Genomic DNA, 26,177 nt, shown 5'->3' on the forward strand with positions numbered 1-26,177 from the left:
AAGCCTGTAATCCCAGCACTTTGGGAGGCCGAGGCGGGTAGATCACGAGGTCAAGAGATCGAGACCATCCTGGTCAACACGGTGAAACCCCATCTCTACTAAAAATACAAAAAATTAGCTGGGCATGGTGGCGCGTGCCTGTAATCCCAGCTACTCAGGAGGCTGAGGCAGGAGAATTGCCTGAACCCAGGAGGCGGACGTTGCGGTGAGCCGAGATCGCGCAATTGCACTCCAGCCTGGGTAACAAGAGCGAAACTCAGTCTCAAAAAAAATAAAATAAATTCAGATGTCTATGAACAGAAATGAAGTGACAATCTCACCACATAACTACGAGCAGAGCAGCCAGACACCACACAGCAGCACCAGAAGCCTCCATTCTTGTAAAGGCACAGCCAGCACGTAGTGTCAGAAGTCAGGGCGGAGGGGAATGTGGGATGGAGGAGGTCGTGCCTGGTTAGGTTAGTGCCCTGGGGGCAGGTCTGTTTCTGGGTGACACTGGCTAGCGGGTATGTCATTTAGTGGAACTGTGTCAGACCATGCAGTTAGAACAGGTGCACACTCGGCATGCAGTGCACTTCAGTGACGTTTTCCTAAACTTGCAGCCCATGTGGGAGCACGTTCAGCATTCCAGCCACCCCACGGCCCTTCTCCAAGTTACCACTGGAAAGCCACATGCCACTTTTTTTTTTTCCTAGATGGAATCTCCCTCTGTCGCCAGGCTGGAGTGCAGTGGTGTGATCTCAGCTCACTGAAACTTCCACCTCCCAGGTTCAAGTGATTCTCCTGCCTCAGCCTCCCAAGTAGCTGGGACTATAGGTGCGCGCTATCACTCCCGGCTAATTTTTATATTTTTGGTGGAGATGGGGTTTCACCATGTTGGCCAGGATGGTCTCGATCTCTTGACCTTGTGATAGGCCTGATTTGGCCTCCCAAAGTGCTGGGATTACAGGCATGAGCCACTGCGCCTGGCCCACCACTTTTTGTAATGAAGTTTTTGTCACTGTCCTCTGACAGGTAAGGAAACTGAGGCTCAGAGAGGTGAAGTGGCTTGGCCAAGGTCACACAGCATGGTGCCTACCATGGCAGGATAATTTGTAAACAGTGTAGCCGGTCCCAAAAGGACCAGGAGAGAGCTGTGCCCCAGGACCGGGTTCTTCCTTTCACAGTGGAAAGAAAGTATTCCAGCACTTTGGGAGGCTGAGGTGGGTGGATCACGAGGTCAAGAGATCGAGATCATCCTGGTCAACATGGTGAAACCCCGTCTCTACTAAAAATACAAAAAATTAGCTGGGCATGGTGGCGCCTGCCTGTAATCCCAGCTACTCAGGAGGCTGAGGCAGGAGAATTGCCTGAACCCAGGTGGCGGAGGTTGCGGTGAGCCGAGATCGCGCCATTGTACTCCAGCATGGGTAACAAGAGCGAAACTCCGTCTGAAAAAAAAAAAAAAAAAAAAGAAAGAAAGTATTCCAGCCAGCCCAGCTCCTTGGGCAGCAGAGATCATTTACAGGAGGCCTTCCTAAATAAAGTGGCCTGGGGAAGCAAGCCTAAATGTCCTCTTACAAGAAGACATTAGGTGAGACCAGACCCACCACAGTGTCCCTATCAGCACTGCCCTCATCCCTGGGGGTCACCTAACATCTTGCTCCCCCACCCCACACTCCAGTTGATATCACTTCTGTAATCGGGGAAGCCTCTGAGCTCTTTCTGGGAGGGCATTTCTGAGCCTCCGAGGAGCTGCAGATTGCAGGAGCACTGGCTGCACAGAGCATGCCCCAGCTCCCGGCCCAGAAGGTAGAAAGTACCTTGTAAGGTTTGGGCTTGTGAGTGAAATCTGTCAAGCAGCGTCTATGGCACTGGGGCAAAGTCAGGACGAAGTGGCTTCCCTCTTGATCACTACAGTAGCTGTCTATGGCTGACTGCCCTCAGGAGCCTGCTTCATTTGGGATTTTTTCTTAAATATTTTTATTAGTATTTCAAACATACAGAAAAAAACAAATGTTTTCCATTCATCTTGATAGTGAAATACCTTTAGATCCACACACCAAGATGAAGAGCACCTTGTGTCTTGGATAGAAGTAACGGGCAGATGCAGGCAGCTCGCAGGCGCTCTGGGCTGGAGGAGCTGTAACTGCCAGGCCCGGTGGAGTGAGTGGGCACCGCTCAGGGGAGCTTCATCTCTCTGCTTCCAAAATAAATGTTTTCTGGAGTCTCACCTTCACCCTCCTGGACAGGGGTAACCTTACCTGTGGAGGAGAGGGCGAGGGCTCAGGGGGCGCTGGGATGGCATGAGAGGCCCGAAGACTTGGCAGACACGGTGGGCTTGGCAGCAGGGCAGTGGGTTAAAGAGAAAGCTTAGCCAAGCCCAGCGGGAGCTGATTTGACAGCAGTGCCCTTAGCAGCTTGATTGTGCGGATTTTCAGGGCTATTGAGCTCAAGTGTACAAGCAAACTGGAAAGAATAGCTTCGTTGGGTGTTTTTAAATGATAAAAGCATAATGACAGCATATCCACTCCTTTGAAGGCGCCCCCCACCACCGTGTTCTTTATCTCAGGTTTCTCCATCAAGGTTAACCTAATCCTGCTCAATTAACAGCCAGCCACTGCGTACCCAAAGAGCCTGTGGAAGTGTGCAGGGTGGCCCAGCCTGGGCCTTCTCCAAAGTAGTGACCATGGGTGGCTCGTTGCTCAGGATACAGAAGTTGGCAAGTGATGGGTGGCCAGGGACCTCACTTCGGGGCGTTCCTCTGCCCTCAGCCTGCTGTGTTTCCCCTGGTCTCCGGTGAGCACAATCTCCAGCTGCTTTGCATGAATGAGCCAAGGGAGGAATTGATCTAGCTTACTGCCTCCCCTCCCTCAAGCCTCTGACACGAGTTTGAAATGGATACTCTGCCCAGCCCCAGGCCTGCAACCACTCCCTGCTGAGCACAGGCTCTCCCTGGGGCAGAGAAGTTGTTTTCCAAATGCTCCTTTTTCTTAGGAAACCTGGGAAGGGGCAGCCGAGTGGAAGAGAAAGGCACACCCTGTATTGAGCACACCTGCAGGTGAGCAAATCTGTCCATCCACCCTGTGCCAGGGCCATCCTTATAGCAAGGACCCTGGGGTTGTGTCCGTCCCCATCAATGTCATGTTAGCAAGCAGTGACAACCTCCCTCTGCAGGAGGCATCCTGAACCACTCCGTCCTCAGACAGTGGCAGGGCCAAAGGGAACAGTGTGCCCTGCTTCCCGCCCCCCACCTCAGGAATCATTGTCTTATCCCCCTCACAGCTGCCCTAAGTTTCAGGGCACGTGCACCAAGCCCGAGGCCTCTGTTTCTGTGTGGGAAGTGGTGAGGCCCTCCCGGAGAAGGCAGCAGCTTTAATACCGGGAGATGTTCTGACTCCAGTGTTCGCTCCCATCTCAGCATCCATTCCTGCTCCCAGTCAGGTTGGTTCTTTGTGGCTCAGATCTGTCACCTCTTAATGAAGTAGCTTTCTGGCTGCCAAGGATTGAGAGCTGCTACTGGGAAGTGTAAGTCACTAATAGCATGGAAAATACTGTGAAATACTCCAAGGTGCCAAGCTGGGCCCAGCCCACTGTGGTTCTAAAAGGCTAATAAAAATCCACCAATTAATTGTGACAGCTCAATGGGAAATTATTCAATTGTGAACAGGGGCAAGCTGCAGCTCAGAAGAAGGAGGGGAGAGGTTGCCATAGTAACATCAATGTAAGTTCTCATCTCAGCCGCGGAAGCCAGCCCGGGAGTGAGCCTCATCCCACTGCCGCCTCTGACACGGGATGGGTTGTCAGAGACACCAAAGCCTCGTTTGAAATGGCTGCTCTCCCCGGCCCCAGGCCTGCAGCCTCTCCTGACTGAGTGCAGGCTCTCCCGAGGGCAGAGAAGTTGTTTTCCGAATGCTCCTTGTTCTTAGGAAACCTGGGAGGGGGCAGCCGAGTGGAAGAGAAAAGCACACCCTGTATTGTGTTCCTCCGCACCTTTGACCAACTGCCAGTTATGGGGATTTAGGGGACGGGTGTTTGGGTCCAGGCAACAGGAATTCCATCTCCCTGAAGGCGAGGCACCCTGAGCTCGCACTGTGGGGAGGCCAGCATTCCAGTCTGGTTTTGCAGTTGTCACGACTTTTATTTCCAAAGATACACATGACATATTCTGATTTTGAACATGTGAAATGCAACCTTGCTGTAGCAAAAACATATTCCTTCCCAATTCAACTCCCAGGAGACTCCCCTCCCGGCTGACACTGGTCTGCGGAGAAGGGCCATCAGAGGGGAAGGCACACCACAGCTTCTTGCTGGGCATATCCTGTGCTAATGGGACGGAGAAGGGGACTTTTCTTTCCCATTTTTAACTTTCAGAACTATCCTCTGCACGCAGTGGAACGTCCTCATTTGCAGTTGCCCTCTGACATCAGCCACAGTCGTCCCTATGGAGACTATCAAAAAAAATTTTTTTTTTTTGAAACGGAGTTTCACTCTTGTTACCTAGGCTGGAGTGCAATGGCGCGATCTCGGCTCACCGCAACCTCTGCCTCCTGGGTTCAGGCAATTCTCCTGCCTCAGCCTCCTGAGTAGCTGGGATTACAGGCACGCGCCACCATGCCCAGCTAATTTTTTGTATTTTTAGTAGAGACGGGGTTTCACCACGTTGACCAGGATGGTCTCGATCTCTTGACCTTGTGATCCACCCGCCTCGGCCTCCCAAAGTGCTGGGATTACAGGCTTGAGCCACCGCGCCTGGTGACTATCACAATTTTGATTACCCAGCTGTAAGCACTCACCGCACTGCCGCTGACTTGCTCACATTCAAGGCCCCAACACAACCTCAGCTCCGTGCCCCTGGGGCCAGGGGGCAGCTGGGAGTCAGAGCCCCAGGGGAAGAGAGAGGCTGGGGCAACCAAGGTGCCAAGGCACAGCCTCTTTTTTTTCCCCTTTTTTTTTTTTTTTTTTTTTTTTTGAGACAGAGTTTCACTCTTGTTACCCAGGCTGGAGTGCAATGGCTCGATCTCGGCTCACCGCAACCTCCGCCTCCTGGGTTCAAGCAATTCTTCTGCCTCAGCCTCCCAAGTAGCTGGGACTACAGCCCCACGCCACCATGCCCAGCTAATTTTTGTATTTTTAGTAGAGACGGGGTTTCACCATGTTGACCAGGATAGTCTTGATCTCTTGACCTCGTATTCCACCCGCCTCGGCTTCCCAAAGTGCTGGGATTATAGGCGTGAGCCACTGCGCCCGGCCTTTCCCCCCCATTTTTAAGATGGGTTTATTACGGAAGTAAATAGTCATGCAACCACCAGAAAACTTTGGATTCATTTATATTGCTGAGTAAAATCTAAGAACATAAAAAGAGTAAGGCTAAAGGACAAGAGCAGAATAAGGCGAAACCACAATTTGGAACTTCAGTACAACACAGAGTTTTCACTTTCTGCAGTATGACCCTGTTGGAAATAAGAATAACGTTAAGGTGACTTTCTTCTAACAGTAAATTTCCTTTTATACTTTAGGTTCCTTTTTGACACTGCCTAGTTTTTCGCTTCAGCAAAGTTGGAGATCAAAGGTAAGCACACACCTAACCCGTCCTACCGTGTGCCGTTATGGTAGCGGCGCCTACACGATCTCGGGGGCGTGGTCTTTGAGACTTGGGGAGAAGGCAGGAGTGACGACAGTGGGGTGAGTCCAAGAAGCAAACCTTTCCACGATACCCTGGCCTTTCACCGCCGACCGAAGCGAAAGCTGAAGCCGCCCTTCTTCCTGCTGTAGCCATTGAGCTCCTCAGCCAGGTTCCCTAACGGGTCACTGGCCTTCTCCCCCTCAGCAGGGAGGAAGCTGGTGGCCTCACTGCCTTGGTCCTGCCTCCTGAAGTGGAATCTGTGGCTGGCATGCTCTCTGCCCGACATCTGCAGCCCCTTGGCCATGATGAGCAGGGCCTGTGGCCATGACACTCTCAGCCACTGAGAGGAGCCCCACACGAAGTGGGGTTGGGGCCCCTTAGCCAGGTTGGCCCAGCTCCCTCCAGCTCCGATGCCATCCATGTCGTCTGTGGGCTCTCTTCTGTCCAGTAGAGGAAAGCAGGTGCCGAGCTGCAGGAGAAGGAGGTAGGCCAGGGGGTAAGGCCTTACCATCTGACCCAGAGGAAAGAAAGGCAGAGTTACAGGCTGCACACATGCCACACGCCACTCATCCGCAATGCTCCCCCCTCCCGCCCCGGCCAGGCCGCCAGCAAAGGTGTGAGCTGGGGGCCCAGCTGAGCCCGGCTTCCAAGCAGTGCTGGGAGTAGGCCACTGTTTTATTAGCAGGATCAGGAGGTGATGGTACCAATTAGGCCAGTTTTTCTACAGTCCCCATGATCTGCCTGCCTGGGCGGCTTCGCACGGTAAATCCAACCGCTGCTAGATGGCAGAGTGGTGCCCAGATGGCCCCAGGAGAGTGAGCAAATTCACGCTCATTTTTCTCTTATTATAAAATGGCCATATCATTGCAGAGCCGTGGGGTGGAAAGTTAAAAGCATCAATCTCCCTTAGTTTTCAACTTGTTAATAAATGGGTCTAGCTATGCTGTTTAGCTGGGACACCCTCCTGATGTCTCTTTCACGTGGGAACAAGTTGCTCCTGAAAGCCAGGAACAGATTTGATGGTCCTGGCTTAATTCGGACACCCACCTGGGAGGGAGCGTGCGGGCACAGCTGGGGCCTGGGCACCAGGTCCGCCAGGCTCTGAGCTAAGAGTTCACACATGTGATTGTACTTCATCTTCATAGTAATCCTGCTGGGTAGGTCCTGCCAGACCCAATTTTCAGGCAACAAAACTGTCAGAAAAGCTGAGATTGTGCCCAGAACACACAGCTAGAAAGTTAGGGCTCTGAATTCACGATTCTTTTTTTATTTTTTGAGACGGAGTTTCGCTCTTGTTGCCCAGGCTGGTTGAGGTGACTAGGCTCACCGCAACCTCTGCCTCCTGGGTTCAAGCAATTCTCCTGTCTCAGCCTCTCAAGTAGCCATGATCACAGGCATGCAGGTACGCACCACCACCACCCCCAGCTCATTTTATATTTTTAGTAGAGACAGAGTTTCTCCATGTTGGTCGGGCTGGTTGGTCTTCAACTCCCGACCTCAGGTGATCCTCTCACCTCGGCCTCCCAAAGTGCTGGGATTATAGGCATGAGCCACCGTGTCCGCGGCCTGAATGCAGGATTTTAATGGCCTGATGGCATCTTCAAGAAGCATACATGTCTGGTAGGGTCCTCCCAACCCTCCCATTTCATAGGGGTGGCATCAGGCTCAAACAGCTGAGGTGACTCATGGCCTTTTCAGTGCCAGAGCTGGAGTTCAAACCCAGATCTAACTGGGCTTGACTCAAGAAGGCATGCCCTAACTCCCCACTCCTCTCCACATGGCACTATGGGGATCTGAAACCCAGCCTCCTGCAATACACCTGGCTTGGTCACATTTGCTCCCTTGCTTGGCAAAGGAAGCCTTTTTGGTAATGACCTCAGGGGAACTGGAGCTGGCTTGTCCCCTGCTGAGTCAAACTGAAGCTAAAATAGAGAGTGCCAGCCCTGGAGAAGACAGTGCAGGAGTCCCCAGAGCCCCTTCCACAAATGGCTCCCTTGAACACATTTCAAAGACGTGAGCTCAGCCAGGAAGCTTTTAGAAACATAATAAATGCAACCCCACTTGCTACCCAAATCCAGAGCTAAGTGCCCCAGGGATGGAGTGACTTCTCTCACATGCTGCCAGGAAAACCTTTCCATCAGGGCCCAGAAAGAGTGGGGGCTTCCACGAGGTAGTTTTCTGCAGGGGCCCAGCCCCATTCCCTCCTCAGAGGAAGCACTTTGCTGACTATGGCATGGACTGGAGAGCGGTTCCGTTCTGGTGGATAAATCCACTGGGGAGTGGGCTTGGGTGTCTAGAAAGGAGACACCCTGACACAGCAGCCCCTGGAGTGGCCCTTCTCCCCCTTTAGGGGGTCCTGCACCCTTTCAAGCATCTGGTAGAAACTGCGGATGTTCAGCGCTGGAAAGGGGGCCCCAGCACGAGTCAGGGCTTCAGGCTCCACATCCAGGAAGTGGCAGGGAAAGCACAGGGGCTAGGCTGGGTCCCAGGCCAGGCAGGGCAGCCGTGACCCATCTGTGCTGCTCCGGGCTGTCGGCAGGTGAGGCACTCGTGTCCCCTCTCCGGGCCCTCCCTGTCCTCTGCTTCTCTGTGCCCTCTGCCCATGCCCAGCTCCTGCCTAGGTAGGGCCTGAGCTGGAGTTCCTGCCGGGGACAGGGCGGCTGTGCTCACCGTGCGGCCGAGCCTGCTCCCAGGATAGCTGGCTGGTGGATCCCTGTGCGCCAGGGCTGAGCTGGGCGGAGCTGCTCTGGGTCCTCGTCCACAAGGCCTGGGCCCTGGGCTCTCCCTGCTTTATACAGCCTGTGGTGCTCTTGCCTCGGTGCTGTCTGCTTGCCTCGCATTCCTAACCCTGGGATTCCATTGGGGACGCCGGTGGTGAAGGGGGGCGGTGCTGACAGCGTGGATAAAAAGAACCCAACAGACAGGATGTGGTCTGATGAGAGGGTAGGCGGGCTGCCCTTTGGAGGAGAGTGGACAGCATCGTTAACTGCGAATTGCCAGCTCAGACCCTCGAGTCCCTGGGTGGGGTTCCATGCCCACCCTTCATCACCCCCAGGATCCTGCCTCTGTTGGGTCAGCACCTCACTCTCCGGAGAGGGCATCAGGCGGGTGGATGTCTATCCCGACATACCTGCTACCCGGCTAGCCAGATGGCTCTCGGGCAGGAAAGTCACAGAAACTCATGAGGCCCGTGGTTCAGAGGCATGGGGCTGCAAGGCTAAGGCAGGTGCACCTCCTGGCAGGTGGAGCCCTCTGCGGTCTGTTCTCCAGGAACCAATCAAGGGGGCACGGCAGATGCCCGGGGCAGCAGTGAAGCATTCTCCTGTGGCCCGCAGCCCCTTCCTGGCTGCGGGGGCCATGCCCTGGGCGGCCCCACCCTGTCACTGAGGATCACCTCTGGGAGGCCAGTAGAAGGACCCAGCCTCTGCTGGGATTCTCCCTCCACTGAGAACAGGCAAGTGTGTGATGAGGCAGCCCCACCCCCACTGTCAGGAACTGAGCACAGAGGACCTCCCCCAGTCCAGGGGCCCCACCCAGCTGACATACCCCTGTACCTGGCGTGTTGGGGGCGGGTCAGAAGTCATGGGAATAGAAAGCCTATGGACACTTCCCCAGCGACCTGAGGACGGCACTGGAATCTCAATGGGCTGAGCACCCAGGTGCGGGCGGAGGGTCTGTGGATCAAAGCCCATGCCTGCGCTGTGCTAGCCAGAACTGGCTTCCATCCCCGGAGCTGGGGCTGCCTCTGATGGCCTGAGGAGCCCCCGTCATGGGTGTGTACATGTGTGTGTGTGTGCTCGTGAGACGAGGTGTGGTGTCCTTCTGTCTCCCTGGTCGGTGCTGGTTGACTCTGACAGTGGATGCTGGGATGCCGCCCACGGTGGGTCCCTGGTGCGCTGAGAGCCTGGGCCAATGCCTGCCCTCTCCGTGTCTCAGTGCCCTGCAGTGTAAAATGAGGTTTGGCTTCCCGAGCTCTGCTTCACAGAATTTCTTGGGAATGGCCATGGAATTTGGGGAGGGCAATGTTGGGTTCAACCCTGTAGGCACCCCTCTACCCCACACGCACCCTCTGCCCCCCACACACACCCCTCTGCCCCCCACACACCCCTCTGCCCCACACATACCCCCCAGCCCCCCACTCACCCCTCTGCCCCACACTCACCCCCCTGCCCCACACACACCCCCCTGCCCCACACGCACCCCCCTGCCTCACACGCAACCCTCTGCCCCACACACACCCCCTGCCCCACACGCACCCCCTGCCCCACACGTACCCCTCTATTCCACATGCACCCCTGCCCCACATGCACCCTCTGCCCCACACATACCCCTCTATTCCACACGCACCCCTGCCCCACACGTACCGCTCTATTCCACACGCACCCCTCTATTCCACACGCACCCCTGCCCCACACGCACCCTCTGCCCCACACGCACCCCTCTGCCCCACATGCACTCTCTGCCCCACACGCACCCCTCTATTCCACACACACCCCTGCCCCACACGCACCCCTCTGCCCCACACGCACCCCTCTGCCCCCCACACACCCCTGCCCCACACGCACCCTTTGCCCCACACGCACCCCTCTGTCCCACAAGCACCCTCTGCCCCACACGCACCCCTCTATTCCACACACACCCCTGCCCCACATGCACCCCTCTGCCCCCACACACCCCTGCCCCACACGCACCCCTCTGCCCCACACGCACCCTCTGCCCCACACACACCCTCTGCCCCACATGCACCCCTCTATTCCACACACACCCCTGCCCCATACGCACCCCTCTGCCCCCCACACACCCCTGCCCCACACGCACCCCTCTGCCCCACACGCACCCCTCTGCCCCCACACACCCCTGCCCCACACGCACCCCTCTGCCCCACACGCACCCCTCTGCCCCCACACACCCCTGCCCCACACGCACCCCTCTGCCCCACACGCACCCTCTGCCCCACACACACCCTCTGCCCCACACGCACCCCTCTGCCCCACACGCACCCTCTGCCCCACACCCACCCCTCTATTCCACACACACCCCTGCCCCACACGCACTCCTCTGCCCCCCACACACCCCTGCCCCACATGCACCCCTCTGCCCCACACGCACCCTCTGCCCCACACCCACCCCTCTATTCCACACACACCCCTGCCCCACACGCACCCCTCTGCCCCCCACACACCCCTGCCCCACACGCACCCCTCTGCCCCACACGCACCCTCTGCCCCACACGTACCCCTCTATTCCACATGCACCCCTGCCCCACATGCACCCCCTGCCCCACACGTACCCCCTGCCCCACATGTACCCCTCTATTCCACACACACCCCTGCCCCACACGTACCCCCTGCCCCACATGTACCCCTCTATTCTACACGCACCCCTCTGCCCCACAGGCACCCTTCTGCTCCACAGGCCAAGCCCCAGCTTCCTGTGTTTGAATATTGGGCTGCCAGAAAAGGTTCTGCTTTGACCTAGTGTCCTCTTTCAGGACTGAGGTCCAAGGCTCTGAGAGGGGCCACAGAAAGTTCCTCATGTGGGGGGCTAGTCGGGGGTGGGAGCAATATCGGGGTGAGGATGAGGGGTCCCCACATGGCCCACATGTTTCCCAGCTTCAGGTCCCTTACTGCCCTACTCAGACTGGGGTGCCTGGAGCCCAGTCAGGCATTGGGTTTGGCACCAACCTACCAACTGGTCCAGTTCCCCTCCCCAACTCCCGCACCTCCACTCCCCCTCCCCCACCTCCACCCCCCTCCCCTCCACCCTGGGAACTCCCTGACAGAAAAATTGCTTCCAGATGTCCTTCCTGGGCTCCTGAAAGCATCTGGGTTCCCCCACCTCTTGAGCAATTGGGGGTGACAACTGTCTCACTGTTTCTGCCACCACCAGCTGAAGCGGGCAGGGTCCAGGCTGCCGGGCAGCACAGGGTAGCTGGAGCTAGATCAGTCCCAGGGTGTCAGTACCCATCGGGGCAGCTCCCAGCTCCTGCGCTGGAGGCTCTTCGTGCCGTTGGGTAAATTCAGGGGCATAAGGAAAGGGGGGTGGTTGGTGGCGCAGGAAGCTGCTCTGGGGGTGGAGTCAGGGGCCACTCTCAAGCCTTTGGGGTTTCCTGGGAAGCTGTCCTGATATGGGTCCAGGCCAGGTCCCAGCACGGCCAAGCTGACCAGCAGCCCCTGCCCGGGGTTCCCAAAGCGAGGAGGCTGGCACTGAGGTGACAACGCCTGGCTGTGCTAAGCCCCGGCCCTGGCCCGGCTTGCAGACCCCTCCCTCCCAGCCCCCTTTGGCCACATGTCACCCCCAAACTGGGTTCCGTGGCCAGCTCAGCCACAGCCAGCCTCCACCTTACTGACCTTCCGATTCTCTGCGTGGCTGTGGACGACAGCAGTGCCCGTGTTGTGGGGTGGGGTTGTCGGGTGGCACCGTGTGCGCTCAGGCGGCGTTCACTGCTGCTGCTGGGGAGAGCTCGGGGTGGCAGCCCCCATCTAGGCCCAGGTCCCCAGGGCTGCTGGCCAACCCCCGCTTGCCCCGGGAAGCCGCTTCCCGTGCTGCTGGGCAGTTTCTGGCATAAATGAGGCCCCTGTTTGAGGACCTCTGTGACTGAGTCCCTGAACCTTTCCAGGAGGCTGGTCTGGTGGTGGTGGGAAAGGGGTGGAGTTGGGCACGCCTGCACCTGGGGTGGGTGTGGCCCATGGGGAGGCAGGTGGCCATGATCTGTGACTCCTGTGGCGTGGGTCAGGAGTCTCATCCCCAGGCATCTCCACCTCTGCCCCTCCCTCATCTCCCCCTCCCCCTCCCCCCACCTCTGCCCCTCCCTCCTCTCCCCCTCTACCTCTACCCCCCACCTCTCCCCCTCCCTCCTCTCCCCCTTTACCTCTGCCCCTCCCTCCTCTCCCCCTCCACCTCTGTCCCTTACCTCTGCCCCTCCTTCCTCTCTCCCTCTACCTCTACCCCCCCACCTCTCCCCCTCCCTCCTCTTGCCCTTTACCTCTGCCCCTTCCTCCTCTCCCCCTCCACCTCTGTCCCCTACCTCTGCCCCTCCCTCCTCTCCCCCTCTACCTCTACCTCCCACCTGTGCCCCTCCCTCCTTTCCCCCTCCACCTCTGCCCCCCACCTCTACCCCCCCACCTCTGCCCCCTAAAGCTGTCAGAGCAGCGGGCACTATGCTGGCTGAGTGAAAAGTCCACAGTGGTGGGAAGACTGTGAACCCGGACCTGGAAATCTCCAGCCACAGGGTAGGTGAGAGACTCCCCCGGCTGCCCGCTCCCCACAGGGGCAGGCAGAGGCCGAGCGCAGGGCAGTGCCACTGCTGCTCTTTCTAGTGACCCTGTGCGGCACCTCCAACACATGCACTCGATAAATATTGGATTTTACTAAATAAACTCAGGGGATTGTTTTAACCATAAGCCTCAAATTGGTTTTATGAATAAATAGCCACTGGGGACTGCTCATTCTTAATAAAGTGTTTCAGTTCCTTGGAACTCCAGCCCCAGCCACAGGAGGGACTCACGGGACAGTTTGTCACCCCAGGGACCCGAGAGAGATGTGGAGACGGAGCAGGCCCAGGGCTCATCCTCTGAAACTCAGTCCCCCGGGGGGACCAGGACGGGTCCCAGTGGGCACAGCTTGTTAGGGAGGCGGGCCCCGAGTCTGAGTGACCAGGCCCAGGCCATCTTGCAAAGCCCAGAGCTGGCCCAGTCAGAGGGTCCTGAGCAGCCCCAATGGGTTCAAAGCTTTCTGGGAAATGCCTTTCGACTGCCTTAATAAAAATGGTGGCTGGGTACAGTGGCTCATGCCTGCAATCCCAGCAATTTGGGAGGCCGAGGAGGAAGGGTGGCTTGAACCCAGGAGTTCAAAACCAGCCTGGGCAACAGAGCAAGACTCTGTCTCTACAAAAAGTTAAAAAAAATTGCTGTGTGTGGTAGTGCTCGGCCGTAGTCTCAGCCACTCAGGAGCCTGAGGTGGGAGGACTGCTTAAGCCTAGGAGTTGAAGGCAGCAGTGGGCCATGATGGTGCCACTGCACTCCAGCCTGGGTGACAGAATGAAACTGACTCAAAAAATAATGATGTGGGGAGTTCAGGGGAGACAGCGAGAGGCACTCCTGGAACACGTGGGTGTCTGACCCATGCAAGCTCTGACACGAGGCGTGGAGTCAGACCGGAGGCAGAGACCGGAGCTGGGTCACCACGAGACTTTATTCAAGACAGAATGCACAGACACCAAGTGCCCACAGCCTTACCTAGTGATGCTCCCATACCAGGCTTCCTCCGCAGGCTGCTTTGCTGGCCCTCTGACCCTGGTACTCCCACACCCTGGCCGGCACTGTGTGGCTCAACTCAGACATAGCTGTCAGCGCAGGGGGAACCAGCATGGCCAGCCTTGGGGCAGACCTCCCCGCCCCCACTCCTCCCAAATCCCACCGAGGTCCGCCCTTAGCCCTCTCTGGGTTTGCCAAGTCCTGCTGACTGCTCGGGCCACACAGTTTGGGGACACACTTGTCTCTGAAAGCAGTTGAAGAAATGGAGGCCCCAGGAAGGCTGGTCCCCTGAGACCAAAGCTTACTGTCCCATCTCCTTGTTCTTTCTGGGTTTGGTGTGTCCCTTGCTGGATCCTCCTGCAGATGCGTTGCTCCTGAAGTCACAGGACAGGGGTCTGGCACTGGCCACGAGCCTTCTTGTTCCCTGTCCCCCAACTCACACAAACGGCAACTCCCCTCTTCCTTCTGCCTGGAGCCTTGTGGTTCGAGATGGTTCAAGAATCCTCCAAATCTCTGCCTGCTCAGACATGCCCCTGGGTGAGAGGACCTCCGGAGACCCTGGCTCCCAGCTTCCAGGGCTCTGGCCCCAGCCAGAGTCCTATGTGGATGAGGACCGGTGGCAGGAAGGGTAAGGGGTCCAGGAGGAGGTGGGCACTGGCGATACAGCTTCTGTCCCAAAGACAAGTATCACAAAACCAATTTCATTACAGCTGCTCTGTTCTTATCTCCAGCTGAATGTGCTGAGGTCACCACCATGGAAACCAAGGGTCCTTTCATCCTCTGGACCCAGGAGCTCAGGCAGCCAGCTGGGTGGACTTTGGTGTAACTCTCTGAGATGTGTGCAAAGTTTAGGAGAACGGAGGAAGGCCACTGGCTGATCCAGTGCATGTGGAGGGGCAACGCACAGGCACACCACCTCCAGGTCCCTGTGTGGCCACGCAGAGACCCCTCCCACTCAGCTTAGTCTCAAGCGGAGAAGCAGGAGGAGGCTCAGTCAGGTGGCCTTGTGGGATGGAGGGCCACGGCCATTCACCCTCAAATCGGGCCCTGGGTGACAGGGTTTGGGTCCTGTGGGTCCCCAGCGACCCTGTGCAGAGGCTACCCTTGGCCTGGTCACTCAGCCCTCAGGTCTCGAGCTGTCCCTGGCCCAAGGCTCTTCCAGCAGCCTCATCCTTCGGTCTCAGGTGATAGCCATTGACACTGGTATCAGACTGCAGGCTCTGCAGGGCTAAGGCGAGAGGCTGTGGCTCAGAGCAGGTGCATACGGACTGTTTTTCCCCAGTGCCAGCCTTTGAAGGTGCCCCCGGGGGGGGGTGAGGCCAGAGCACTGGCCTGGGCTCTCTCCACCATGCCAGGCTGTGCCCATTCAGCCAGTGCTTGATCGGGCTTTGTGCTCTCACTTGGCATGGGATGGGGGCTGGTACTGGAACCAGGCAGTAATGGGGCTCTAGAAGGGACAGACATCTCCAGTACAGCTGGCCACGGAGGACAGAAGCTGCCCGGGTCTGGACCACAGGCTCCCAAAACCACCTCCACCTGCCCCCCAACCCCTCGCCAGGCTCCAACTGGGGTGTGTCTGTTCTGCAGCCAAGGCCTGGCACAAGGGCCCCAGCACCTCCTGCTGCATCCGCACAGCTGTGAGTCCATTAACTTCACACTCACCGGGAGTTTGTTTGATGACACATCAAAAAGCGCTTGGCACTTTCTAAGCAGCACCTAGCACGGGGAGGCTGGTAGCTCCCGCCCGGGGCCTGTCGGTAGGGGGCTCCCAGGATGAGACTCAGGTCCCACCCAGCCCCTGTGATGTGATAAGGTGCCCTGGCAGTCTAGGTGGGCTCCCTTGGCTTCTAGAGGGTGGGGAGAGGAGTGAAGGGAGGACTTCCCTTGGAATCTCCTGTGGTCATTTTGCCCGAATCTTGCCCTTCCTGGCCCTGCACCTGGGCTGCTCCATCTACCACCCTGGCCATACTGGGCTGCCGTGGCCTGATTGTTGGCTGCACCTGCAGAGGGCAGGGACCAGGTCTTGTCCAGCACGCAGGGCAGGCCAGGCTCATGAGAGGGAAGCACTGCAGACATCTGTGCATGCAGATGACCCTCTGGCGCTGGAATGCGTGGCTGGGTCACACGGCCTCTCCCGCCACCCCCCTAGTGGTGCTAAGTCGGAGTTGTTTTTTAAGCACAAACTTCGGAGGGAGGGGAAGGGAGAATGGAACCCCACACCCCCCAGGGACCTGCCATCAGGTGTCCTTTGGAGGAAGCCACCTCCCCTCCTGCCCAAGAAGGGGCTGCTGGGCAGATCCCCCAGGCTGACTCCGGACCTGTCGGGGCCTTGGAAAACCCGCTCTTCGCCTGATGCAAGTGCACATGGGTCAGGGCTGCTGAGCAGACAGCAGAGGATGGGGCTCCAGCCCTCTGCCCTTGCAGCTGCTGGTCCTGGGAGTCTGTGGGTCTGAACTGTGTGTGTGCGCACAAGAAGCAGGGGTGACAGCATGCTGGGTGCTGGGAGGATTCAATAAGAAACTGTCCGGGTGGTGCCTGGTCTGGTGCCCAAGTACCCCCTCCCCGTCCCATTCGCTGGGTGAGGCCGACCCTACCCCTTGACCACTTGCTGGGCCTGGGTCCAGGTGGCAGTGGCCACAGTCACCGGCAGGGGTTGGCCTCCCCATGGAGACAGTGGCCTCAGGGAGAGGGTCATTGCCCCCAAGGCCCTCCTGGGAGGCCTCAGGACCCTTGAGTCCTTGGGAAATTGGGGGTGGGGGTGGCACAAGCCCCATCTCAGCCCTGCCTTGGCCCCAGCCCAGAAAACCAAGAGCTCCCATTGGCACAGCCCAACACCATGTGCAGGCCCCGCCCACCTTCCAGAGGCAGGGAAAATGGGATGGGGCTCACTGCCCAGGGTAGGAGGACGCCAGTGGCTGGGTTGAGACAAACAGCAGCTGGTGGGCACAGCAGGTAAGGGGACTGGAGACCCCAGGCCTGCCGGGGCAGAGGGTGAGTGGCCCCCAGGGAACTGGCCTCAGCCTTGGGGTGTGGGTCCCTGACCACAGCAGCTCCCCAGCCTGGCCTCAGGGTATGGTGGGTTTTGGCCACCCAGCCCACAGCCACGCTGGGGCCCTCGGGGAAGAGGTGGGTTCTCCAGGCACTAGGGAAATGGGGGTGGAGTTGGCATCAGGAGGGCTGGAGGACACTGGCCTCAGACCTGACCTCGGAGAGGCCTGACGTTCCTTCATGATCTGCTAGGAGGGCTCCAGAGGTGCTGTCTGCCCCCTGCTCTCTGTCCCCATAATGCCTAGTGTTTGGGTGGGCAGAGCAGAGGGCTGCCTGGGGCATCTGCTGGAGCCAGGGCGTGGGGCAGACCACCATCCTGGCTTGGGGACAGCAGACAGCGCAGGAGCCACAGTGGGGAAAAGTAGGAGTTGGGGTCGTCATATTTCTCAGTCCGCATCAGCAGAGGCAAGAGACCAGTTAGCTGCCAAATGGAGCGGGTGGGGGCAGTGAGGTGATGTGTGACTTCACCTGCCCAGGGGGCTTCGTGTCAGGGATGGCCCGGCCCCTCCGTCCTGGAGATTGGGTCCACCAGGCATAGGTGGGTGGAGAACGTTCATGAAGGAGTGAGGTGGGGATGGAGATGGGGCGATGGGGAACCAGTGGGGCCAAGGAAAAGGTGCACCGGTCTAGCGGTCCTCCCGGACAGGCCGGATCTTCATCTCGGAGAACTTGAGCGAGTACTGCCAGCCGGTCCAGGAGGACCACTCCACGCCATCGGCATAGGAGGCGTGCGCCCCGCGCAGGTACTGCCCATTGAGGTTGGACGTGTGGCAATTGCGGTACCACCAGGCGCCGCGGTAGAAGGCAGCGCAGTTGTTCTCCGAGTGGTCGCTGTCACGGTCCTTGGTGGTGAACCTCATGCCGCTGTGCTTCAGGAGGGAGTCACCTGCGCAGGGGTGCACACATGTTGTGGGCATGGGTACGTCCTCAGGTACACCACGTGTACACCGAGACACTGCACGTGAACCTGGATGTGAGTGCATACACGTGCACACGTGTTCTCACACACACTGGTGTGCACATGTGCACACACACCTTCCCCTCCACACCCAGGTGCATCCAAGCAGCTCGAACGCACGCGGCCCCTCCTTGGGCATGCCTGGGGCTGCCCCTGGGTCTAGGTGGTCTCTATCCCTCCCTTGGCTTTTCCATTCTCCCCTCTGCTGCCTCCCTTTCCTCTGCCTGAGAGGGGCAAAATGGAAAAGGAGTCCAGGCTCTGCTGGCTTTGCCTGGCAGGGAGGGGTGAGGACCAAGTAGGACTTGGAGGGGGAGGCAAGTAGCCTTGACCCTGACCCCAGAGGGCCGAAGGGTGTGACCGGGCAGGACCTCCTCCATCTTTCGTCCTCCCAGGCTTCCCCCTCTTCCCCATCCCTGCGGCAGCTGGAGCCTCACCTGCAGTGCCAGAATAGTCAGCCACGGTGAGCGGGTACCCATCTTCCTCAGGGTCTACAGAGAACAAGCCCACACTGAAGCTCCCATAGCGGGCATAGGCCGTGCTGTTGTCAAAGTCCTCCAGGTCCACATGCAGCTCGTAGGCAGCCTGTGTGGTCAGGGCGTGGATCCTCTTGAGCCCTGAAGTCAGGGAGAAAATGGTGGGAGAGGCTGAGGGGCATCGGAAGCGACTCCTCGGGGGGAAATGATAAATGACAGCTGAGCTCATACAGTTGGTGGCAGAAAGCAACAACCACCAAATGCGGGCACTCGGCCCTGGGCTGCTTCCTTCTTCCTGCAGCCCTGTGCTTGGCAAGCCCTTGAGGATGAACCGTTTGCGTGTTTGGTTTTCTCTGTTCTCTTTATGTGGAGCTGTGATGCTTTCCAAACACTGGGGCTCTGAGCTGGTGGGAAGACTGCAGGAGGCAGAAGGAAGTGCGGGTGACAGCACCCCTTACCTGGACTCCAGCCAGACTCCAGCCAGAGCCAGACGTGATCCGGGATCTGGTGTTTGTGTTTTCCTAAACCTGGCCTCTGGACCTTTGCACATGCTGTTCCCTCCGCCAGGGATGCTTGTCCCTACTCTTCCTCACTTGGTTACCTTCTGTTCGTTTCAGGAAGGCTGCCGGACCTCCCGTTGGTGTTGAGGACCTCCTCTGCCAACCCATGTGCCCCTTCAGTATTTATCTTTCAGGGTCCTGGCTGCCTGTCTTGTCAGTTTCCCCACCAGTGCGTAAGTCCCATGAGAGCCCTGTGTCCAACCTAGCCACTGCTGACCCCAGCACCGGGGGTGGGGCGCAGCAGAAGGGTGCTCACACAGCGCTGGCTTAGCGTATGGGAGGCAGGAGGCGGCGCCCTCATCTCTGTTGCCCCAGGGCCGGCTCTGTGCCCCCATCCCACTCTCTCCCTCCTTCTCTCCCGCCCCAGCTCAACTCTGCCCTGCCTATCCCGGGGTTTCACACCAGGCCTCCCCCACCACATACACACACACACATGCGCTCAGACACTCAAGGTGCTTCCCTGCTGGTGTGATTACCTCTTGATTAAGAGGGCATTTAATGAAATGATTTACAAGTTAGCAGTAGCGAGAGACCTTTCATCCGCTTCTCTCTCCTGCCTGCCTCTCCCCAGCTCCAAGCCTCCCCGCCAGCCCGGGGTCCCACCCACCCGGGGTCAGTGTGTGCCGCTGGAGGCTTTGGGGATCCTCCCCGATCCCGCCGGCCGGAACAGAAGCCTTTGGTCCCAACCACGAGGCCCAGGGACCGGAGAAGCTGCTGTGGAGGGGTCATAAGCCTTGTTCCTTCCCCAAGGACCTGCCAGGGCACAGAGGGTCTCGCCCCGGTCCCCACCTCTCTCCCTGCCTCTCTGCTGCTCCCACGGTAGAGTCACTCTCAGGCTCTGAGCCCCGACTTGGCTCAGCTCTCGCAGGGCTGATGTGAGGAGCCAGGAGAGCGTCACACACCAAAGGGCAGAAGGGAGGGAATCATGACAACAGCCGCCACCTGGACGCACTCGCGGGGGTTGAGCACCGGTCTCAGCACCTTACGCAGATGAGCGGATCCAGTGGAATTAGAGTGAGTCCAATTTAATTACAGATTCCCTGGGCAGCTCTTCTGGCAGGTCGGCCTGTGCACACTTGATCCAGGTGCTGATGCTGCTTTCTGAGGCCGGGGGGAAGGAGTGCCTATTACCCCGTTTTATAGGGGAGGAAAATGAGGCCCAGGGAGGTTAAGGAACTGGCCTGGGTCATGCAGCTGGTGAGTGGCAGTGCTGGGATTTGAACCCAGGAAGAAGGGCCCAGGCGCCCTGCTGCTATCCAGACCTTACTCAGAACAAATCAGATGATGCAGGAATAGGGTGAGAGGGAGACCGTCCCATCGGGATGCTGGAGGATTCCTTTTTCCACCACTAAATGGCCGCTGTCACCCAAAGGCCACCATGAGCCACTCCTCTGGATTGAGTGACACTTCATGGTGTCCTGGGGCTGCTATGCAGGATGCCGGAGGGAGGAACAGGTGGGGACCCGGGGCCTGGGCTCCTCTCCGCCTTTCCTCCAGTCCATGCCGCCTCCTCCCCGCCTCGCCTCCCTGCCTCTGCTCTCTGGCTTCCTCCAGCTCTCCCAGCTCTCCCCAGCCTTCCAGGACCCCCAGCCACGTTAGCTGTTCTTCCCAGATTCCCTGGGCCCCTGGACGGTGACCCAAGATCCAACTCCTTCACCAGCTTAAATCGCAGAGAGCAAGAGACAGGGCTGACGGCTTGAAACAGACAGGAAGCCACTAAGACCCTAAACCTCACATGGCTGCCCAGTGGACTTCTGGCTGGACTAAAGCTCTCAACCTAAAACAATACTAGAAAAACAGAAGAAAAGGCTGGGCGAGGTGGCTCATGCCTGTATTCTCAGCACTTTGGGAGGCTGAGGTGGGCAGATCATAAAGTCAGGAGTTCAAGACCAGCCTGGCCAATATGGTGAAACCCCGTCTCTACTAAAAATACAAAATTTACCCGGGCATGGTGGCAGGCACCTGTAATCCCAGCTACTCAGGAGGCGGAGGCAGGAAAATCGCTTCAACCCGGGAGGCAGAGGTTGCAGTGAGCTGAGATCACGTCACTGCACTCCAGCCTGGGTGACAAAGCAAGAGTCTGTCTCAAAAAAAGAAAAAGAAAAACAGAAGACTTAAAAAAAACACAGGAGACTTAAAAAAAAGTGAAACTAGGAAGGAAAGGAAACCAGGGGTTAAAACCCAGAAAGACAGGAAGCAAAGGGTAGCACAACTCACTGCATGAACACCTTAAATTTCTAGGAAATAAGTAATAATATGACCCCCAAAAAAGAAAAAACTAAAGACAAATGGCCAGGAGTTAATATCTGTCATGTGTATTAGACAAATGATCGATAGCCTTAATATATAAAGAGCTCCCATGACTCAATAGGAAAAGACAAAGCACTCAATGGAGGGGATGGGGAAGGTGTCGTGGCAGAGGAGGGGCCGGTGCCTTTGACATTCCTGTCAGGGCTCATCTGCAGGACGCTGGAATCAGGACCTGCTTAAATGCTTCCTCGCGCACTGTCTGTGGCTGCTGATAGATTTCAATTAAGATACCATGAGCCTGGGCACCATTGCTGCTCTGGGGGTGGGTGGTGGTGTGGGCATGCCCAGGCCCTGCCGCTTTGTCCTTATCTTTACCCCCACCTGGAGGGGCTGGAGGGGCCTCAGGCAGGGTCTCCCCATCTCCCCTCCTTCCATCCACCAGGTTCAGGGGATGAGGCAAGCTTGGTTGGGTGCCAGTGTGTGGACTGGGGCTCCCCACACCCCAACACACGCACACTAGTGACCTTTCCTGAGCCTCAATTTCCTCATCTCTAAAAGGAAGGGATGACAGCAGGGCCTCCACCTAGGTGGGCTGAGGTTTTGGGGGCGGTCGGTCTGTGGGTAGGTGGTCAGCATGGGGTGTGGGCATGAAGTCCACTCCAGGTGTGACCTTCCCTGCTGTCTGTATCCCTCAGGTAACAGGGCTCAGCAGGCAGGTGGGAGAGGGCCCTGCCCTTGTGGGCTTGGGTGAGGAGGGGCCATTCGTGGGTGATGGATCTTGCCAGGGGCCTCTATGGACACAGAGGAGCGGCCCTGCCTCGCCACCTCAACCCTGCCCTTGGGGCCCCCGCCCCCATCTCCCAGGGGTGTCACTGAATGTCCTTACAGGCCTGGGGCCCTCGTGACCCCGGCTGGTGTCCAGACTGCACTCTCAGCCTGTTAGGCTGTGCTTCCCACCAGCCACACTGGCCCATACCTTTCTCACCTCTTCCTTCCTGCCCAAGGCCCCCTCAGCTCTGCCCCGCACAGGGGAGCTCCGTGGATGTCCTCATCCATCTCACCCACTCCCTCCCACCCAAGGCCCCCCTCAGCTCTGCTCCACACAGGGGAGCTCCGTGGATGTCCTTGTCCATCTCACCCTCTCCCTCCCACCCAAGGCCCCCCTCAGCTCTGCCCCGGACTGGAGGACTCCATGGATGTCCGCACCCTGGGGGCATAAGTGCAGGAGGACACCATGAGGCATGCGAGGCCGCCCAGATCACACCAGGGCACAGGCACCCCGGTGCCTTTGTGTTCCACGTAGATTCAAAACATGCAAGGGAGTCATGTTTTCTTTCAGGAGTGAAGAACATGCTGTGGACCTAGTGGTGATGGCTACACAATGCTGGATATACTAAAAACCACAGGGTCACGTGCTTCGAGATGGGGAACTTTGCCGTATCTCAAGAACCACCAGAAAAACACGCCTTACTTCAAGCCACAGCCACCTCCCAAATACGTAAGTAGATAGGACCTCAAACTTGTGATTCTTTTAGGATATTTTGTTAAGATAAATATTTTGTGTTGACAAATGAAGTTTTGTTTAGAATATTTTGTTTAGATAGTGAAATTTTAAGGAAATTTCAAAAATTTTAAAATACTCAGTGAAGGCCCAGCACCATGGCTCTCGTCTGTAATCCCAGCACTTTGGGAGGCCGAGGCGGGTGGATCACCTGAGGTTGGGAGTTCGAGACCAACCTGACCAACATTGCGAAATCTCTACCAAAAATACAAAATTAGTCAGGCATGGTGGCACATGCTTGCAATCCCAGATACTCGGGAGGCTGAGGCAGGAGAATCGCTTGAACCCAGGAGGCGGAGGTTGCAGTGAGCAGAGATCACGCCATTGCACTCCAGCCTGGGCGACAAAAGCAAAAACTCCGTCTCAAAAAAAAAAAAATACTGAGTGAATTTGAAGGTAAATAATAATGCTGACAGAACCTTCTGAGCCCCTACTTTGTGCCAGGTAGGGGCTGGGTCCAGCAGTAGGAAGGCATGGGGGTGCCTCAAGCCAAGCAGGAGCCCTGGCTGGGAGCACCACTGGCTGCTCCTGGGAGTTACATGCTGGGTGTCCCTGGCACCCTAGCACAGGGCAGTGCCGGGGCCTACTCTGGCCTCCCTGGGCCTGGCACACTGATGAGCATCTCCCCAAGCTCGCCTGACTTAGGACAGCCAGCAGATCCAGGTGACCCCAGCAGGAACTGGCCTCCAAAGGTGTGTGGGACCCTCTGTCTCCACCTTTATGAGCCGTGTACATGGAGCCCACCCATGCCAATCACTTTCCTTGGCACTGTCTGGCCTCATTCCTTCTGAATGCCTGCCACCTTCATGCGGGACACCTGTGAGCTGGCTCAGGCATGCTGAGGCCAGGGAAACCCAGCCCAAACCCATGCAGGAAGCAGCTGGGACCCAGCTGTGTCCAGAAGGCATGGGGCAGAGGCCCACTAGGGCCGGGCGGGGCTCACCTAGCCAGTGCTCCCCGGTTAGCCTGCCGAAGCCTTCTCGGTATGCGTCCCAGCCCCGGAAGAAGTTCACAGAGCCGTCCTCCCGACGCTGAAACACCTGCAAAGGAAGATGGGGATGGAGCGTTGGCCCCAACCATCCCAGGACTCACAGCCCAAGTGAGCCCATCCCGCCCAGAGACTCCCCTCACCCTGCTCTCGAACAGCCCTTAGGGAGGGCAGGGGCCCGGCATCCCACTTCCTGCAACAGCCCCTGGCCCTGAGCCTAGAACCCAGCAGGGGCTCCAGAGCTCAAGGTGGGATTGACCAAATGGCCACAGGTCCCTGAAACAGCTCTGTAGGAAGGAATTCCAGGCCAGGCGTGGTGGCTCACACCTGGAATCCCAGCATTTTGGGAGGCTGAGGCAGGAGCATTGGTTGAGCACAAGAGTTCAAGACAATATAATGGGACCTGTCTCTATAAAAATTTTTTAAAAAGATGCCAGGTGTGGTGCCAGGCACTTACAATCCCAGCTACTTGAGAGGTTGAGGCCCAGAGGCTGAGACTGCAGTGAGCTGTGATCATGCCACTATACTTCAGCCTGCACGACAGAGCAAGACTCTCTTAAAAAAAACGGGGGTGGGGGGGTGGGCCAGGCACAGTGGTTCACGCCTATAATCCCAGCACTTTGGGAGGCCAAGGCTGGGGGATCACCTAAGGTCAGGAGTTCAAGACCAGCTGGCCAACATGGTGAAACCCTATCTCTACTAAAAGTACAAAAATTAGCCAGGCTTGGTGGTGTGCACCTGTAACCCCAGCTACTCAGGAGGCTGAGGCAGAATTGCTTGAACCCGAGCGGTGGAGGTTGCAGAGAGCTGAGACCGCACCACTGCACTTCAGCCTGGGTGACAGAGCAAAACTCTGTCTCAAAAAAGGAATTTCGGTGGGGTGGGGTGGGGTGGGGGAAAGCCAGCTTTGGGGTCCACCTCCAGCACTCTGCTCTGGGCTTCAGTTTCCCCAGTGGCCAAATCAAGCTGGGAGTGGGGGGGACAGGGTTCTAATATCTTTTTCCAGGTCAAAACAAAACTGAACAAAAGCCTAGCCTCCAGTGTCTAAGGACCAAGAGCACCCCCACACACCCCAGGCTTGGCCTCCAGAGCCTTGTCCCTTAACAAGCTCCCCTTCCCCAAAACAAGCCTGGGCAGGGGTCGGGATGCTGGGAAACCGGAGTCCGAGCGGCCACTCAGGGGAGGACAAGGCGCCCACAGCTGGCGGGATGTGACTTGGGTACCAACGAGCTGCCGGGCTGCCTCTGTTCTTCATTTTAATAACATTCTTGATTTGGGAGTCAGGAATCCCATCGGTTAAATTGCTTTGAAATAAGTACCACGTTGGTCCAGGCCAGAGCTGCCTGGAGTATTTACAGGATCTGCTGACAATCCGTCCCGGCTGGCCTCCCCTGCCCTCCCAGACCCTCTTTCTGTTTAACAAGCCTTTTCCTGCTTATTCTCCGAGGCAGCTCCCGTGGCCCGGCCAGCCTCCATCTGTGTCAGAGTCTGATGTGGTGCCAGTGAGCTGCCAGTTTCATTACGAAGCAGCCCGATTTCAGTCGCTTGGAACCGCCTGGGTGCCCGGTCTGACCCGAGGCGTCTGCCCGGCGAGTGTTTGCCCATGCTCAGCCCTCGGGGACCTGTCCCTCATGGTGTTTGGGCAGCTCTGACGTCAGGGAGCCGGAGGGAGATGACACCTCCTTTTTCGTGCTCTGCTGCCTCAAACCTGGCCTGACTCTGAAATCTGAAAGTCCTCTGGAGTGACTGGCTTGGGGCGGAAGGAAATTCGATCAGGCTTGGGGAGATCTGAGGAGCGGTGGAGAGCCGTATTGATGGCTGCATATTGGGACCCTGAGCACGCACCCTTTCAAAGGCCTAATCCTGGCAGAAGCTCAGGCACTCCCCCCGAGAAATCGGCGGGCAGCAGGAGCCTGTTTCCACAGGAGGAGGGGAGCTGGAGGGACCTGCGGGCCCCGAAGCCCCCTGGGATGCCTGGCTGGCACTGGCTGTCGGCTGGGCCTCCGCCCTAGGGATTGGGACCTGGGCATGCTCAGTGCTGAAGAAGTTCCATGCCAGGCAGGGGAGCCCAGTACTTGCGGATCTGGGTTCCAGAGCCCCCCGCTTTGCCTCAGAAAGCCCTGGTGAGTCCCCCCTCCTCTCCAGGCCACAGCACCCACATGTGCAAAGCAGAGATCATAGCCATCCACTGAGAATAAGTTCAGGGCTGGCACATGGTAGGTGTTCAGCAAATGCCAGCTGCATGGAGGGCCGCAGCACCGAGGCTCAGGCCTGAGTGAGGGCTCCTGCCTCCCCACTCCTCTCTCAGACTCTGGCCTCACCTTCCCGCCACCCTCCCGAGGCCCCTGTCCCAGCCTCTCCTTCCCACAGGCACCAGCTGGGAAGGCCAAGTCAGGGGGTACCAGGTACTCCTGCCCTCAGGGGCCTTGAGCAAAGGAACATAGGTGAAGCCTGTGCTCAGGGGACCTCATCCGGGCGA

General features: G+C 57.8%; 2 protein-coding genes across 4 annotated transcripts in view; both read right to left on the reverse strand.

The window, feature by feature from the left end:
* Positions 1–5,301: 5,301 nt before the first annotated feature.
* QRFP (pyroglutamylated RFamide peptide) lies at positions 5,302–6,116 on the reverse strand. The gene has a single exon (XM_035260597.3). The coding sequence runs from the start codon at positions 6,114–6,116 to the stop codon at positions 5,706–5,708; it is 411 nt and encodes a 136-aa protein (XP_035116488.1). The 3' UTR covers positions 5,302–5,705.
* A 7,663-nt stretch (positions 6,117–13,779) lies between these two features.
* Positions 13,780–26,177, reverse strand: part of FIBCD1 (fibrinogen C domain containing 1) — a 40,881-nt gene continuing 28,483 nt past the window's right edge. For 2 of the 3 annotated variants that reach the window (XM_017976867.5, XM_035260605.3), the window contains exons 6-8: positions 23,654–23,750; positions 18,301–18,480; positions 13,780–17,794 (exon numbers count right to left, since the gene is read on the reverse strand). In XM_017976867.5, coding sequence (XP_017832356.3) covers positions 17,535–17,794; positions 18,301–18,480; positions 23,654–23,750 — 537 coding nt within the window. In that variant the 3' untranslated portion in view covers positions 13,780–17,534. Of the gene's footprint in view, positions 17,795–18,300; positions 18,481–21,262; positions 21,418–23,653; positions 23,751–26,177 lie in introns of those variants that run through there. The other variant, XM_054237146.2, reaches the window with a different exon arrangement.

The sequence above is a fragment of the Callithrix jacchus genome, chromosome 1 (genome assembly GCF_049354715.1).
Source record: "Callithrix jacchus isolate 240 chromosome 1, calJac240_pri, whole genome shotgun sequence".
NCBI lineage: Eukaryota > Metazoa > Chordata > Mammalia > Primates > Cebidae > Callithrix > Callithrix jacchus.

Bases quoted from the DNA above. Each gene is read 5' to 3' on its own strand.
- QRFP (XM_035260597.3), bottom strand. From the start codon at position 6,116: ATGGTAAGGCCTTACCCCCTGGCCTACCTCCTTCTCCTGCAGCTCGGC.